This window comes from Neodiprion fabricii, chromosome 7 (assembly GCF_021155785.1).
Source record: "Neodiprion fabricii isolate iyNeoFabr1 chromosome 7, iyNeoFabr1.1, whole genome shotgun sequence".
Classification (NCBI taxonomy): domain Eukaryota; kingdom Metazoa; phylum Arthropoda; class Insecta; order Hymenoptera; family Diprionidae; genus Neodiprion; species Neodiprion fabricii.
The window spans coordinates 22,266,167-22,284,161 of NC_060245.1; the positions used below are offsets into that span (position 1 = coordinate 22,266,167).

The following is a 17,995-nucleotide window of genomic DNA, read 5'->3' on the forward strand; positions in this document are numbered from 1 at the left end:
GAGGAAATAAAGATAAAATGAATATAACAGACGATTTTGATACCGGAGGAAAATAATAAGCCGGACTTTATCTCTCGGGCACAGTTGACCGTTAAAAGGAAAAATGACCAGTTACCACCGGGCAGAAGTTCTTCCGAGGTTCAGGTTAGGATAGTGATAACTGCCGACTCTTATCTATGATTGACAGAGAAACTGTAACGGTAGAAGGTTGCAAAAGCAAGAGGCTATCTCGGGGTTTTAGCCTCTGTTACTTTTTGCTTCCTCTTCTCTTCTCTTCTTTTTTTTTTTTTTCTTTTCTTTTTTCTCTCCGAGGTGAAGGGTAGATAGACCGACGTAACCGCGTATTTCCGATGGTATATTAAATATATTAAACGGTAAGTTTATCAACAACCGTGTGAAATCTAATCGAAATTGGACGAAACGAAAAAAAGTCTAGGAGATTTTCTCCTTTGTTCATCCGTCATTCGCGAAATCGGAGATTCTGAACCTGGATTTAAAAATCAAGACTAAGGACATGTTTAATTCGAAATTCTTTCACGCGCGAGCGCGTAATCGAAGAAAGAGAGAGAGAGAGAGCTATCAATATCGGGGGGGAAAGAGAAATGAGGAGAAAAGAAAATAAATAGAAATAAAATGAAAAATTTTTTCAGCCCAGATTTGTTATAGGCTGCTCAGAGAAATGCCTGACTTCGAAAAAATCACTTTGACGCTGCCTCCCGCGCGTAGGTACAGGATGAAAACGTTTGAAAGGCAATGCTTGATTAAAACGTTCGACAGGCAGCAAAAGCAGCTTGTATCCTACCAAATTCCAGGGTGAGCTCTAGTGCCCAGCAAATGACACGGGTCAATATAAGCGTTGCGTAACGATAAAAACCGAAAAGGTCAAATCGCGAGAGACAAGTTTTTCGGAATAAAACTTTCCCTGGTTCAGATACATCGTAGAAATAATAAAGCCGCGCAAAAAATAAAGACAACAAAAAAAAAAAAATATATGTATATTAGGATGGTCCTTATTTAGGGTGTGGACGAATTTTTGCCGCTCCGACTTCAAAATAATTCAAAAACAATTGCCTAATTTTCTAAAATTTTTATCTCAACTCTAAGATAGTATCCGCATTGCGAAGTTTCTTATGGAAATAACGTGAGAAAAACTTTTTTTTCTTCCACATAATAGCACTTAGTGCCCACCAGAACCTCGCAGTTACAGATTTTTTGGAACATTATTACTTTTACAATAAAACATATGCCGTGAAAAAAAGTGTTTACTATCTTAGAGTTGAGATAAAGATCTGAAAAAATAAGGCAATTGTTTTTGAATTGTTTGAAGTTGATTTGGTGGAGGGGGCGAAACTTCGTCAACGCTCCAAATAAGGACCGTTCTGACATGTACGATTCAATTTTCAAAATTTCCATCCATCTGAGAGCATCGATTGCGAGTATACGTACACATCGTCTGATCGTGGTAGAAAAAGTACCCAGTCTCCCATAAATTCTTCGGACATATAAACGCGGGCAGGTGTTACCTGCACCCTTATTACTGCAGCAAGAAGAACGAAGAAAACAGGTCGTTTGGAATTTTTCATTTCCTCTCCGCTTGCGGTATAACACCGGTGACAACGAGGAGGATTTTGCTTGCTGCCGCTGCTTGATGTAAAGAATGGAACCACGGACGGACAATTTACCGTTCGATTCCGTGGAAACCAGTTAATCCGTATGTTTTTTCGTTCGTTGATAAATCTCCGAAAATACATCCCCTCGTTCAATTACGCAACGAATGCGTATAATTCCGTCGAATCGCGGGTTGATTAAAACCGTGAAAATTTCCAAAGTCAATAGATCGGAGAGTTATCTTATGTCCAATAAATATCAACCTTGACTTACGGATGAAACAAGATGAGAAAAAAAAAAAATAAAATAAATTCTCTACGGTTCGGAGGGTGCGAATTTGCACCCTTGAATTAAATTTAGATATCGTTTCTGAAATTTTTTTAACACCCCGATGAATATACGTAAAACGTAGAGATTTCTCCCGGTATTTTCAGGATGCCGGGAGATTCCTCTTTTACTGGGTAAGTATTTGTGAAAATATTTCTACGAGTAAGCTCGCGAAGAATCGAAGCTGGAACTCCGGGGATTTTTCATACGACAGAGAGACGTCCGAGGAGTTTCGAGGGTCGAGCGAATAACTCGAATGGTCGGCTAGCTGCGCACAGGCTTCCGGTTAGATGGGTAAAAGGTATCCTGGAGCTTCCGGAGAAGGAAAAAAAAAAGGGGGGGGGGGAGGGGAATTTACCTCGAGACCGATCCAACACAGGCGGGTATAATATGCCACATATTTCCGAGCTCAGGGTATGTTAACTATTTCATACAAGTAACACAATCAACTCGACGACTTTCGTGAGGGTAAAAGCACGACGATGCACTGAATTAAACGTCATCGTTTTTTTTTTTTTTTCTCAACTTTATAAAGCTCGAACTGCCACCTCCAGATTTTACATCTCGCAGCCGCGTAAGTTTCGTCAAATTACCAAGTGCAGAGATTTTTTTATAAACGGTAAAACTTGTGCTCAATATGGTGTCGATATTGTTTTAATCATTTCGCGATTACAGGGTGGCCACAAATTTTTGGGAAAATAGTTGCAAGACATTTACTGGTTTTCGTAAAACCTAGTTTTAGTACAAGTTACTAAAACCTAAATCGTTCAACTTATTAACTCTATATTTGGTTCAAATTCAATTGAAATTGAAAAAAATATCAAGTAGAAAAAAGTCCGTTTAAGCCAATTTCTTATTTCAACGACAAAAAAGTAAACTTGTTACCTAAAAAAAATCGTTTCTAATTCCCATGACGGTAAACTGATATTTTCAGATTCTTCTATAAACAAATTAAAAACACCCTAAGATTTCCAGGTTTCACAGATTTTCCAAGTGTGTGGCCGCTGTGTGATTTTATCGTCGTGTCAATTTTTGAAGATCGAATTTGTTTCTGTATTTTTCGCAAAAAATGAAACGGCCCGTGGATGGTCCGAACGACGAGTTAAGAAATGAAGGTAAGTATGTTTCAAACAACTTTCTTACTACGTTATAGTATAACAATTCGTACTTGGATACTCTTTTTTCTTTAAAAAAAAAAAGAAAATAAATTGTACAACCAAAGTATGAAACATACCGTCAACTGTTGTAAATTATAATAAACAGTGACAGAGGGACGTTTTAATCCGGTATATGTATGTTTGAAGTTGCGATGCAGAATATATGGATATAGGATTTCGCGCTTTCTATCTCTCGGGTTATACGATTTCGCGAATCCGCGCTCTTGCAGTTGAATCGAGTCACTCTGGCCGCGCCTCGTAGGTCACAACTCCGGCAATAAACTCTCCCGCCGCCATATGGTCGCGGAACGTCGAACGAACGATCTGCAATTTCTATGTGAAAGCGGGGAGGGATGACGAAAAAAGGCGAAAAGGAGGAAAGAAGTGACCGAAAAAACGAGACAAAAAGAAAAAAAAAAAACGAAACAAAAACACACACAGGCACGTTTTCAATTCTACGGGGAAAAAAGTCCTGCACAGTTTCGCGCCGGACCAACGTGTGATAATAAATTACAGCCGATAGGTTTTAAAAACACGAAACCGAGACTGATTAACCTGCCGTTTTTTTTTAAATTATAGCCCTCGCCCTAGCGATGACCACTAAGCTAAAAATAATCGATGCATCGATTAATCGAGTCCAAAAGAAATAAATAATCAAATTGATAAATTATTTCGTATTTTTTTGAAACGGTACATTTGACAGCAAATTTTGGTAACTTTCAGTGGGTAGTCTTAATGGCGGAAAAGTTTTTTAATGATTTATAGTTTCGTTCAAAATATTTTTCAATTTCATGTGAAAGTAGTCAAGTAAGATAATGATAATAATTGATACTGCAATCACGTAAATTGATATCGTGTCGCATAGTTAACGGGAGTGAAAAACAAAAACCGATTGTGAGGAAAAATAATCGGTTCAATCGAATATTAATTATTTTTTGTCATTTTGACTATTATTCCTTTTACGATTACACGGGTTTTTGCGAATTTTAACTCGAGTTAAGTATAATGCGCCAAACTTTTGTCCGACCGTGCAATAAGTGAACTTGCAGCAAGAAACGTAACAAGGAAATAGAGAAACAGACGACACGCCGTGACTTTGATGTACCATAGAAATAATCGAGTTTATACCTACATCACGAATGCCTGAGTAGTACTCGACTAGACCCGGATATGGCTGGCTGGCTGCAAAACCTGGTTAAACTATGTTTCAAGTAAAACTCAAACGCCGAATCGCTGTTTCAAGATTACAGGTTATACGCGACAATATTAAACGCAAGTTAAAATTATATTCCAACACCGTTTTCCCGTAGGATAAAGAACATGTTTCTTTTTTTTTCTTTTTATTTATTTATCAAGAAACAAACAATCAAAAAAATAAAATCAATATCTCTCAACGAGTATGCGAATATTCTGAATCGTTGAAATTTTTCTTTCCAATAGTTCTTCAGACTGACTAGCTAACATTAATCTATTGATTCCAGTTTCTTTTCAACCAATGACGATTCGTTCGCGAAAAATGAAAAACGTTATAATTCGCCGAGCAAAAAATTTGCGACGTCCGGTGTTACATCGAACCAACCGATACGTCTACAGTTGTGCAAAATCTCAGTAGGATTATAAAGGAATGAGCCATGCGAGGGTGGAGGATGATGCGGGGAATAGAAGCGACGACAGTTACGACTGATGTCAGAATGGGACGCACGAACACACGGGAGTGCGAATACCTAAGTGAAAATTCCTAGGTATTGCCTCGGGTTACACGTTTCGCGATACGTCAATGTCTGCTAGGTGAGAGGTTCGAATGGCAGCCTCGCAGGAACGTTTTCACCGGCGAAGACAAAATTTGCTAGAAATATAAGGAGCTTTTTGGCAAACGACGCTGATTTCGTTACGATATGCGTGTCATTGTTATTTACGAGTGTGACGATAAAATTCAAATTTTATTCTCAAGATTTTTTTTGTAAATGAAAAAACTAACGGTTAATTGTAATCTACGTAAATGAATCTCGATGAAAAGTCAACGCCGTTGTAAAATGTTATGGTAACACACGTTACGATGTTACACGTGTAACTTTGAACGGTGATATTGTATAAAAATTGTACTTTGCTAAAATTCGGAAAAAGAAATGGTGAAATATTATCCATTGAACTATCATCGATTATAAATTCAGTTCCCTTGTTAAAGATTGAAAATATTTCGTATATTTTAGGTTCGTTATTCAGCGTACAGTGTTTTAGTTTTTCATTTTTCTTCCATACCTCGGTAGCAAATATCGATAAAGATATTTACAATCAGAGATTCCTGAAAGCGGGAATGAAAATCATCAATTACCGTGCCGTGTAACGATGAATTTAATTAAATCGACGAGTGAAAACGGAAGCACAAAGCAAAAAGCCAATAAGGTGGGTGTATAGTTGCAAAACCGTGCAGGTTGATTATCCCTAACAACAACGACTAAAAAGTGGATCACGAACATCGGCCGTTGTGTAGTTTATTCGCATCCCTTTTTCGTTCTACTCCGCGTGTTGAAGAACAAAAAAAAAAACACACCAAACAAAGTAGTATACAAAGTGAATGTCAGAGCGGTTGTTTTTTGGTGTATTCAATTTCACTGCGGAGAGAAAAATATAGAAGCATCACACGGCGTTCCCAAGGTCCTGTGACACGAGCAGAGGCAAGAGAGGGATGAACCCGCAAAAGATGTTTTCCTCCCTCTAATGTGAGAATTCCTTGGTGGAATTTGAATAAAGTGGGGTTGGGGTGGGTGGGTAGAAAGTTTGGGTTCAGCGAGACGTTTGTATCCCAGTTTTAGTCGAATAGCCAAAGGCCTGTCCCGCATTCTCGACCGGAAGTTCCTCCCTCCCCTCCGTTTTTCCACCCCATCCCACCACCCCTCTTGTCAACTAGCTCTCGGGAGTAGTCCGGTGGGATATACCGAGAGTTTGCCACGAAGGCTACCTCCAGGACCTTATCCTCGGAATTATGTATACGTAATACAGAACAAGCAGGCACGTCGTCCGCCAGGATATTCGTATACCTTTACTTATTGCCGGTTGCAACGCGGTTGATGAATAAACAAACTCGAGGCGATCGAAACAACGCTGCGGGCAAACATTCCTTACGTAAGAAAAGTTCATCGATTGTAGAATCGCCAAACTTTCGCCCTTGGTTTGTTTTTCAACCCTTTCAAGCGTACACCTTTGCTTGTGGTCAAATTCCCTGAAATTGGGTATATAAGGGTTGTCGAGGTCGCCGATTTCAACAATGGGATCAGATCTGAGCAATTTTAATATCAGCGAATAGGATCAATTTTTATGTTTTCAATTCGCCGTATCGGATCCCCCGTTTTCGATTTTGAAATTCTGACGTCGGATTTGTTTTCAGTGACCCAGAAAACCCAACATTACCTAGATCCACTTTTCTAGCCCCCGTCAACTTTCCTTGAATAATATAAACCATGAATAACAGATTCAAAAAAAAAAGGTGTCTCATATATAAGACGCTGTACCGCAAAGAATTAATTATAACGCCATCAAAACTTTTCCCATAGTCGGCAATTCTTTTTTCTTTGATTCGTTTTTTATTTTTATTTTTTTTTTACCTCACTCGTTTAAAAAATAATACATTTCACTTGGTTTTGATACTTGGATTCTCAGATTCTCATACGTACGTAATAATTCTAAGATCGGACGAAACGTTGCAGGTGATTCAAAAATTTTATTCAACTACATTTCCGCCCTTGTAAACATACTCGTTGGATGTCAAAAGCTAGGACAGAAAATCGGTTATACAAGGTCTTAAACAGCGTCTAGAACAGAAGTTCTGACAAGTCGCAAGTTGCACGCTAGACGAGTTCAGTCCCTCTTTCTCCCCCGCTCTCCGAATCTTTGAATCAACTTTGAAAACTTTGCTGCAGCAGTAAACGAAATCATTTCCCCCTACAGCCGACAGCGGCAAACTAGTCGCGATCAATTCGCTCGCGCTTCTCGACTTGTTAGTACGAAATATAGGAACGGCGTAAAAACAGGTCGCCAAAGTTTCCGACGCAGTAATTCTCCGATAAAATTTCAAACGAAAAATCAAGTCTCAGAACTTTCGTTTTCGAATCGAATTATCAAAGCTCGTTTCTTCGTAATCGATATTTTGAACAACGCGACGGTGTGAAAAAAAAAAAAAAAATTATAACAACTATATTCCTATACGTACCGTACAGTATTTTTGTACAAAAGGATAAGAAGAAATAAAGCTCCAAGTATCGATATCACAGAAACGCGATCACGTATTTCAAAATTTGGAAAGTCGAAATATGGAAGCCGAAACAGCCTTGTAAAACCAAGAAATAATCCTAAGAACACTCAAAGATTCTATAATTTGATATTCGTCTTGGAACATTTAAAAATTCTGTAAAATAGATTATCGAATTTTGAGAACTCGATGTCGCGATCCTTCTACTTGACAAATTTTGCCTAAAAAATTAATAATCCGAATGAGGATAAAATCTTTGGCATCCCCCTCCCTTCTCCCCTTCTCTACTCGTATCCTGAACGTTGTTCGGCAAATTTCAGTCGCGGTCATGCGGGCGTAGATTAAACGATTGCGTGTCTGTGTGTATGCACAACGTTTGAGGGTGAAAATCTGCAAGGGAAGGGGGATGAAAACGCGGATATTACAGAGGAACGCACCCCCCCCCCCTCCCCCTCGGAGTTAGATAGATCTACCGCAGTTATATAAACGCGTACCGCGAATTCGCCGGAGCGTTGCTAAAATCGCTGCTCGTACTGCCGGTGAAATCGTGGTGGAAGCACCTTCCACGAATAGCGACATCTGTTCGGAACGTAATCGTCTTGCCGGTTTAAACCTGACGTTCAAAATTTCACCCTTATCTTTAACCGTATTGTTTTCACCCTCCGATGTAACAAAAGTTGTCCCCATTTTCCACCGCATGAATGTTCGAAAAACACAGAGAACCGCTAGTTTTTATTTTTCATTTCGTTTTCATCTCAACTTTACTCAACCCCCTTATAGTCACATAAGCCACTGTAGTTTTTTTCGTAGCACCCTTTCTTCTTTTCTCTTCTTTGTTTTTGTCATTTCTTTTACAACCCATGTAAAATTCTGAGGTATTTTGTATTTTCAGATAGATAAATACTTAACCTTGGAATGATTGTGATTTTTTATGAAGCCACGATTGTTTGTAATTGTTATAAATTGAAAAAACCTATTTTCGTGAATGTAATTCGAAATTCATTGGTTGACAAACAGAGATATCAGAATGGCTGTTAGATTTACAAAATTCAAAGCACGGGGGTAGTTTTCGCTCTCCTTAGGGGTGCTAGAGATATTATTGGAGACTGCGCCTGTTTTCGAACTAAAAATAAATATTCGTATAAATCTGATTCAAGACCACTGTCTAAAACAATGTATTGATAATTCACCCTGTTTTCACCCCATTTTAGGGGTTGTTTTTAATTTAATTAAATCTTGACGTCAAACTCGCATTCAACGTCAAAAAATCCACAGGAAAAGTATAATTGCACTTCCGTGTTGAAAAAAGGAAAAAGAAAAAAGAAAAAAAAAAAAAAACTGAATTGCGTAACAAAAAGGGTTAATACATCGACAATGTTCTTTCATACAGGGTATAATTATTGCAAGTACGATATTAATACGTTCCTGTATATTAGCACTCGTTATAAATTATAAACACACATACATGGAATGTCGAGAATTTTTTTTCACGCATGTATGTGTAATGTGTAAAATGCCGATGGAATTTAATTAATCTTCGTTAAATACCAATTTATAACGTGCTCGGCGTTGCGGATACCTCGGTAAATTTATACTCTGTGCAGTCGGTATTCCCTACAGTTCGGCGTAACGCCATAGTTTTGCAATTATGTATACCTATATGGATACTTATATACTTGTACAGAATACGAACCGATAAATGCAGCGAGGAGACTGACGAGTTTTTACCGAAACATTTGTTCGTTACTCCTGGTATTTTTTTTGTCTTTCTTTCTTTCTATCAAAAACATCCATCATAATAATTATTTTTAAATGCCCGCTTGAATTATTGAAAGATTCAAAGTCGACAAAATTTCCGTAGCTCCAGCGATTTTGTAGAAATTTGAAAAATCAACCTATGGGCACAATAGCGTGATTTGTTTTTTTTTTTTTTATTCATTTATTTACTTTTACTTTGTTAAAAGTTAAATTGGACCGTCCTGAAACGCGCTTAATTTCAACTCACGTATGTGTGCATTTGTTATTATTATTATTAGAGTTTCATCGCGTGTATTTAATTCAAAAATCATGTTGAAACCAGATATTTGTCCCGGGTGCAGTGGCGAAGCGCGTTAATGCTCGCACATGACTATGAATTCGAATGAGGTGCAGAGAATCCCGTATCCAGGCTATCCCAAACTCAAGCCCAACCCCAACCCTCCGAACTCGGCCACGTTTTCAACTCTACTGCCGCAACGTGATATGAAAATTGTTGAGCTTGTACTATTGGTATTATCGTTATTATTTACTTTTTGTGCAAACTTTATTTTCTTCTTTTACGCTTTCCTAACGATCTAATCAGTTTCGCATTTTAACGAGACGCTTGTGCGTAAGCGGTAACAGTCAATTAACGCTTCGATATATCAGAGTTGCGAATGAAAATGGAATCGGTTGGGAAGAGGGCAGAAATACAAAAGAGATGTGCCAGAAACTAGGTAAAATTTTGACGATGATAATTTGGGAAATTCGCATCCGTATTCGGTTGATATGAGGAGGTGATTTTTTTTCATCAGGGTGAAGTTAGCAACGTTAACGTAACGAAACGTCAGGGGAAAAATCATTATTTCTCAATTTTAGAATGACTTTCGAAGGATTGACTTTTGAAAATAAGAGTACGTTTTGTTTGTCACGGTTGACTAAATTTCGAAAGTTACCAAGGGTGCGAAGTAACGATTTTTCTTAAACGTGCATCGTTGAAGTAACGTTACTAACTTTATCTTTATAATATTTTCTCATCGTCGGAATTGAATTCTTTACACCTCGTGTGTGGATTGGAATTAATCTGGGTCAAATCCAGGTTGACGAGGTACGCGAGTACTCTTCTCGAATCGGGGCACGTATCAAAAGTATTGCTTAATTGATATTCCGCTCGACGATATTCTAGAGATGGAGAGAAAGGGAGAGAAACTGGGTTGGGTAGAAATTCATCAACGCAGGTTTAATCTGGAGCACAAGAATTATAATACGCGGATCACTCGCCCTCCGAGCATTGTACGTTCAAAACGGAAAATGGATTATTGAGATAAGAGTACGTAGAAGAAAAAATGTTTCGATAAAAAGAATATATGAGTATACGATATAATGTGTACAAATTTTTTATGTCAATTGTTAACTTCTGGCGATGTTTGTTCAATTTTTACCATTCATCGGCAAGTCGAGTAGTTTTTTGTAAATCGTTTAAGACAAGTTCTGCTCTCAAAAAAAAAAAAAAAACAGGTAACGAATCGGGGTATTTTATACCCCTGCGAATAATAACGGCTTATCGTTTAGCCAGCAAGTGGCGGCATAATTTGTCGGTCAAAAGGGGTAGACCTCGTATCGATTCGATCCCTGCATAACCGAGATAAGGGTAGAAAGGGAAGAAATAATGGAATGTGAACTCGCGGTAACGGTGAACAGAATTTCATGAATTTTCAACCCCCCTGCGTTACCGACAACAGAAGGATTTCCGCCCTCGTGTGATTTGAGGGTGGTTCAATGTCGTTCAGGCAGAATGTAGGCACGTGATTGCCGACAGAGGGAGGAAACCTTCCTTCCTGTAAAGTTTCAGGGTGGTTTAACCGCGGCCAGGTAAAACCTGGGCTCGCTATTACCGACCGAGCGAAACAGGCAGGCTAATAAGGGTTGTCGACACCTGCGCGCGAAGTATGATGTCCAAAACGCTGCTGCCATCTACATCGGCGTAGTACGCATGCGCGTGAGGCTTCGATCGGGTGCATCTAGCCTCGTATCGAATTTTACTCACGGCCAAGGATTTGACCGTATGGTGGTGATGATGATGATGATGATGATGATGATGACGGTAGAGATAGTTATGACGGTGACAGGGGTGAATTACTGAATACTCGATAAATGGCAGGGGTGATCGAGGGGATGAACAACAAACGATTTACATTCGTAGTTGTTAATTCTGCTTCTTACGAAATAGATCTTTACTTCAAATGTTTCTATTTTATTTTATTTTCAATTAATATTGAGACAGAGATTGGCCAAGGAATTCTTATCTCACTGTCAATTCGTTGATGCGAAAATTCGGTACAGTGTTAAACTTCAATATGTCAACAAAAATTTTCATCCCCTGCGAAATTTGCCTAATCAATACAGTAAAAAAAAATTCTTAAACTTATTATTCATGCCTTCATTTTCCATCCATTACCCAACTTCCAATTATGCTTATGATATAGTATGAATAAAAAATGAGATTAGATCTTTTTCTTTGTTCAACCGTTCGGAGTAAAATCTTTTGTCCGTATGATGGATAAGAATTATACATACCCCATGTAGAAAAGGTATAGAGGTATAAAAGTATAAAAGCGTAAAATGACGACAGTGGTGTTTCCGTTGTTTCCCTTATCTCCGCGGATATATTCCAAGTTTTTATTAAAGTTTTTATTTTATTTTTATTCTTTCGAATAAATTCTCACAGGATTACCCCGAAAGCCTCCTATATCTCCCACCAACCTCGGATGTATTATACCTATCTCACAAAATTCTGGCAATAAGAAAGACAGATCACTGTCGCGCACATTAGGCTTCGTGAATACCCGGGAGTAGTAGAAGTCGTCTGAGAAGAGTGTGGCTTTGAAACGTAATAAAGCAGAAAACGGAGAACAGAAGACAAGGTGAAAAACTCAAGATGCAACGAAGGGAGGTAAACGATGCTGCTTGTTTTGAACTCTTGGGAACCACGCGTGAAGAATGTCATCATACAGATGTGTCAGTTTTCACGTTTTCACAGGGCTCAAGTGAAAGCGTTTAATTTGATCCTCTATCGATCGGGGGTCGGTGGCAGCGCGGCGCTCGGGATATGGATAAGGAAGAGCAAGAGGAAGAGGATGAATAAGAAGGCCGGAAAGTGGCTCACTACCTCGAGGCCGCGTTCCTTAACCTTATCCCAACTTCAAAGTACGACCCTCAGCAAAACGTGTAGATGTACATAGGTATAATACATACCTATGTATTATATGTGTTGGTATATGTACTTAGATATGTATAACGCACACCGTTGGGGCTTCGGAAATTTCACGGAATAACGTAGCTGGCGTCGTCGGTGTCTCTCGCCTCGCTTCCACCAGAAACCTACCAAACCAACCAACCAACCAACCAACCAGCCTACTTGCTATTCAACGAGTTGTCTCCCGGCTTTGAGATGCAGCTGGTGTCCGACGCACGAAATCATCCCTCGCCCTCTTCTCCGTAGGAGAATCGCACCCTACTTCTACCCTCGAGTCTTCCCATTCTTCTAATTCTTCTTATTCTACTCTTTTTCCGTGACTCCGGTATTCGCGTATGTATGTGTGTATGTCTGTGTGGGTGGGTGGGGGGTATTTACCTCATTTTTTGTTTCCGTTCCTTTCGCTTTCTCTTAGGTATATACAACGTCGATATCATTTTCCCGTAAACAGTTCTACCTCGATTCCGTTTGCCGTTTTCCACTGTTCTCCCACCCGCCTTCCCTCTCCTCTGCAATTCCGTGCGTCACTCCTCCCTGATGTGGTTTTTTAATGCCGCACCAAAAGAAGGAGAGAGGATTCAAAACACGTATGGAAAATCGTGACGCCGGTTTAGGGTGCATTAGACAACAAGTTTTACTGCAAAATACGACGTAACGTACCATTCTTAGGTGAGGAGAGGATTTCGAGCTAGAATATCTGTTGTCATTCAGTTGCGAGACGCGCTGAGGAAGGAACGAGAAAAAAATATAGATATGGTAGGTATTGCAGTTATACGGGTGGATGCGTGAAATGCCTGAAAACACCGGAAACGTCTGGGACGGTTGCGGAAAATCGGTTATGCCAGGAACGAGATCAAACAACGGGCGATGAATTTTTCAGCTCCTCTCTCTCTTTCGCTCCTTTGTTTTTTCCACGGGTAAAAGTCAGAACAAATGAAAGGAGTTCAAACACAGACATGTCTATAACAGCGATAAAGAGGAATCCATTCGATACCTGGCGAAATTTCAAATATTTATATTCAATGACGAATCTACAAATACGAGTAGAGATCTGTTATATTTTCCTCTAAATAAGTGATACAGCAAATACAATACCGTTGAACGTTGGAACAGAATTTTTAGTATATTACTTCCATTTTCCCCCGAAAACAGTGCAGGTTATTTTGATTTCGATTTTTTTTTTTTTGTTCCTCGTAGTCGGCAAAATTTGACGGACGCGGTGTTTTTTCCAGAAGGTTCAAACACTCGGGACTGCAGAAGAAAGAATATACAAGGGGATGAAAAATGGGAAGAAAGAAAAAGAAGAAAGAAGAACTGGAAGGTCGATATAACTACGTTCGGGAGGCGCCGACCAACCAGCGTATCTACCCAAGTTTCCGGGAACCGGGTAAATCCGAACCTGGGAAACCGGGGAAGAAAGGGAACCTGGAGAAGGAAATGTTGGTCGATATGGTTAGAAACGGAGAGCGAGTCAGAGGGGGAGGCGAGCAGCGAAGAGATCGGAAGGGAAGGTGAAATAAGGGCAGTGGCAGGTATAGTCGTGAAATCTGCAGAAATGTAAATTCCGTAGGAAGGTGCAGACACAGGATATCAGCGTTTATTAAGAATCAATGGTACCTACGCAGTCTGAATGTAAAGTTAAGAAGTGGGAAAACCGTTTAAAAAACCACCAGCAGTGTTATTTGCACCAATGACGCTGAACTCGAATGAAAAAACATCCGTACTATCTAGTAGAAATGATTCGGAATGAATTCGAACGGTACAAGTGAAATTATCAACCATTTGTGAAAAGGGTTTGTAATTAGAACATTCAAAACAATTAAATGTTGGTGTTTTTGTTCGGATTCTGATATTTTTTTACTTATCTGGTTTACCGATCAGATCTTCGTAAATTGTCTGAAAAACATTGAAAAAAAACTTACGTAATAGCATGATTATAACGCGCAAATGTATACTTAATTATAGTATATACATAATTTGTTCGGGGGATCTGTGAAAACCACTATGATGAACAAATTAAGTCTAACAACATAAGGATCGAATCAGGAAGACCAGAGTTTGAAAGTTTCCAACATCCGTATTCATAGTCCCTCCTTATCTCAAGGATAAAGGACGCCTTTGTGAAGGCTTCCTTGAATCTCAGAGGCGTCCTCGTTTCATAGTGACAACTTGGTTCTCCCTTCCAGAAGGAAGACATATTTAGGGATATGTGATTGCTTACGGTGGTAAAACTGCTGATCGAAGCGCCACTCGGCTATATTTAAATCTAACTTGAACTGCGTAGCTCTCATTGTCAAGTTGCGTCGGTTGAGGAGAGTGTATAACCTCAAAGAAGTTAACCTATAGACTGGCTGTGATCCGCGTCATACGGGTCATAAGCGCATAGACGCCAAGCGCATGCGCAAGCGTTGGCTTCATGAAACGAAACAGCCAATCGCAGTGCCGAAGGTTTCCTCAAGGAAGCTCGAGACCTGCCTTGAAAGAAGGAGGCCGATAAGGCTCCTTATTCTGTCGAGGAAGGTCTATGAAACGTAAAATGAGGAACAAGGAATCCTTGTTCCTCAAGGAAGGACTATGAATACGGGTGTAAGATTCTAATCACAAAATCTTTTTTCAAATTTTCCATACCTTAATTTGGGTATAAATTTGTTCAAAATCATTGTTATTTCATAGTAGTAAAGTTGTTTAAATCGTGTTCACGATCATCGGCACAAATTAACAAATATAAAAGTGCTGGAGTTTTTTCAAACATTTTTTTTTCCTCTTTTCCCAACGTTTGATTGATCCTGAAAGTCGATCATCTCGGAACGAGGCACCGAGATATAATCTCATCATCAACGACAGAGTAAATCTTCGAATCGAGAGTGCAGGTAACGAGTTCGTATCTAGGTCGAATTGATTGGCGAAATTGCCGGAGGGGAGGAGGGGGAATAGCTCCAATGGATTATCAGCGTGGATGGCGCTCTCCTTCGATCATCCGAAAGGAAACTTCGTTATACCCAATCCAATAAAACGATCGCGTTGCTTATCGAAGAAAATGATTTTCCACCAAATTGTTTCCCCATTTTCTTTTTTTTTTTTTACTTTTATTGTGTTTCACGACCTACCTTGAGCTGATGCTGCGGCCTCCTCAGCGCTCCTTGGTCCCTTCTGCCACCCAGCCTGTCAGCCTCTGCCTCGAGTCCCTCCATCGATGATTCGGCCTCGCTAAGCCAGGCGAGGAACTTGTCCAGAGAACGGTCGAAGTTGTGCAGCGAGTTCATGGCGGAATGTAGCAATTTGCCTCGATTGATGATGCTGTGAGCGGGTGAGGAAGATGGGATAAAATTTCGGAATGATCGTGGTTAACGATATTTAAAAAGCAGAGGAAAACCTCGGCTCTCACCTCGTGTTCAAGTTGTTGTATCTCTGGTTGATCGTCTCGGTCATTTTCTTAACCCTCGTCGTGTCGTCCTGCTGATAAACGGCGATCAGTTTCTGGGTCAACTGGTTGAACAACTCGATCTGGTGCTTGTACTGGTGAAGCTCGACGTGGTAAGACTGTGAATTAAATATCGAGAAGAAAACACGGGTGTTAGATCAGAGCATACTGTTCAATCTGTATGGCTGGTTCTGTGACAAGTTTCCAATTACCACCACTTACCGACATCTTACCCAGACTCAAACCCCTCCCCGCAATGACGTCACAGCGATCGACAGCTGATATACCTTGACGGTCGGTAGAGGAGGATGACAGTTGGTAAAGCAGCGTGATTTTGACCTTAGATCGGTAAAAATTGTTGGTAAAGTATCGCGATCTTGACCTTCGTGTCGATACAGCAGATTTCGATCGCTGTAACGTCATCGCGGAGAAGGGTTTGAGTCTGGGGAAGATGTCGGTAAGGTTCGGCAGTAGGAATCTTGTTACAGAACCAGCCTACACTACTCCTCTTCTCTTCTCGTTCAAACGAGACACTCGCCTTCGATCGGAATTCGGGACTCGGTAGATCGATGAAATTGGAAATCGTGTATCTTCTAGATGTCCTCTAGTCTCAAATCGGGAAGAATGGAAGGGATGGTGTAATTTTTGAAGGGGGTAAAAATACTGCACGATGCCGAAGCGAGATTGAGGTAAAAGGACTCACCTTTTGCTCTCTCTGCTGCGCCTCGAGTACATCCGCGGTGTGACCGACGGCTCGCATTCTCTCAAGTCGAGTCTCCATTCTGGCTAGCCAAGCTTCGACTTCGGTACGTTTCGCCTCGTACCGTTGACTGTCACCCAGCATTGCGTCCAACTGCGTTTTCCGCTGCATTACCTTAGAATTTGTCTCGTCCCAGTGTTCCCGGAGCTTTGTCACTGAAAACCGAAAGGGAAAAACAATATAAGTCAAAGCAAGTGTATGAAGAGTATGAAAAACTGTCAAAATTTCAAAAATTTCCCTATTCCGTCAGGCGAGCAATTACGATTATACGCTTGTGATCGAAGAAATACAAATTTGAAAACAATAAAAACGCATTTGCTTTGAAAAGATAAGATTCTAACTCTAATTTCCCTAAAAATCTTTTCATTGTACATACCCAGCTCAAACTTGAGTTAATTATTTCCCCGGAAACGTGTTAACCTTTTTTTCCGTTATGTTTGTATAAGGTACGTTATGTTTTGCATCACTTTTTGCAAAGTTGTCGTTAACAGTGTGGTTATAATTAACGTGAAAATATGTATGCTATGCGCATAATGTGCCTACATATAAACAGGCAAAGTTTACTTGCCTGGTGTCTTAATTTATATAACTTAACATAACGAACTTTAGAGGATAGGGTAACTTCACTGATTATTGTTGTTATTTCATTTCAGTACGTAGGTATGCATACATGTATATGGAATACGACGCACGCTTCATGCACAATTGCGAAGTTGACTCAAAAGTTAGAATTACGCAGTTTTAATTGAATTGCTGAGAAAAAAAGAAAAACGTTCTTCGGAAAAGCAATTAATTCATCAACTGATTAGCAGCAAAACAACAACACGTGTTGTTAATTATACACAAAAACTGCCTCGAATTTTGAAGCGTGTAAATTAGTTTCAACGATAAAAAAAGGATTCTTACTGTTCTGCCTTTTTTTCATAGTTACAAAGAGTTCATACGACTGAGAAGGAAAAAAAGGAGAATAAGAGGTTTCATAAAAAATTAATATAATGAAATTCTTCAAGTTCGTAGACCTGCAGAAAAATGTATACGCCAGGTTCGATCTTTTGTTGAGTAGAAAAACAAAATCTTTTGTTAAATAAGGCCTAACTTCGTTAATGACGGACGATCAATGTCTGAGCTTTTTATTATAAAAGCACACCGGCACAATATCCACATCTGTTATTCAAACTCTTGTACCTTTCAAAATGATCCTGATATGTGAAAAATACGGTGAACAGGTGTCGTCTATAAGCGGAGGTGCTGAAGAAAATAAAAATAATCTAAAATATCGACGTAAATACATATACGAGAAATTGTTCCTTTTATTTATTTTCTTTAAATCCGAAAGCCAACAGCGGCTGCGGGACTAACAAACGCGTTTCCTATAAAATCACATTTTTGTTAGCGGGAGGCTGATCGTGAGTGAGATGACGTGTGATCAAACCGGAGGGGATCGCTATTCAGCGTTTAATTATTAGCTATCACCTGTCGGCGA

General features: G+C 39.6%; 1 protein-coding gene across 10 annotated transcripts in view; it reads right to left on the reverse strand.

The window, feature by feature from the left end:
- The window catches only part of LOC124186098 (dystrophin, isoforms A/C/F/G/H-like), a 315,823-nt gene that overhangs the window by 162,040 nt on the left and 135,788 nt on the right, over positions 1-17,995 (reverse strand). For all 10 annotated transcript variants that reach the window (XM_046577471.1, XM_046577473.1, XM_046577472.1 and 7 more), the window contains 3 exons: positions 16,456-16,667; positions 15,717-15,871; positions 15,439-15,628 (listed from right to left, as the gene is read on the reverse strand). In XM_046577471.1, the coding sequence (XP_046433427.1) occupies positions 15,439-15,628; positions 15,717-15,871; positions 16,456-16,667 (557 nt within the window). The remainder of the gene's footprint in view (positions 1-15,438; positions 15,629-15,716; positions 15,872-16,455; positions 16,668-17,995) is intronic.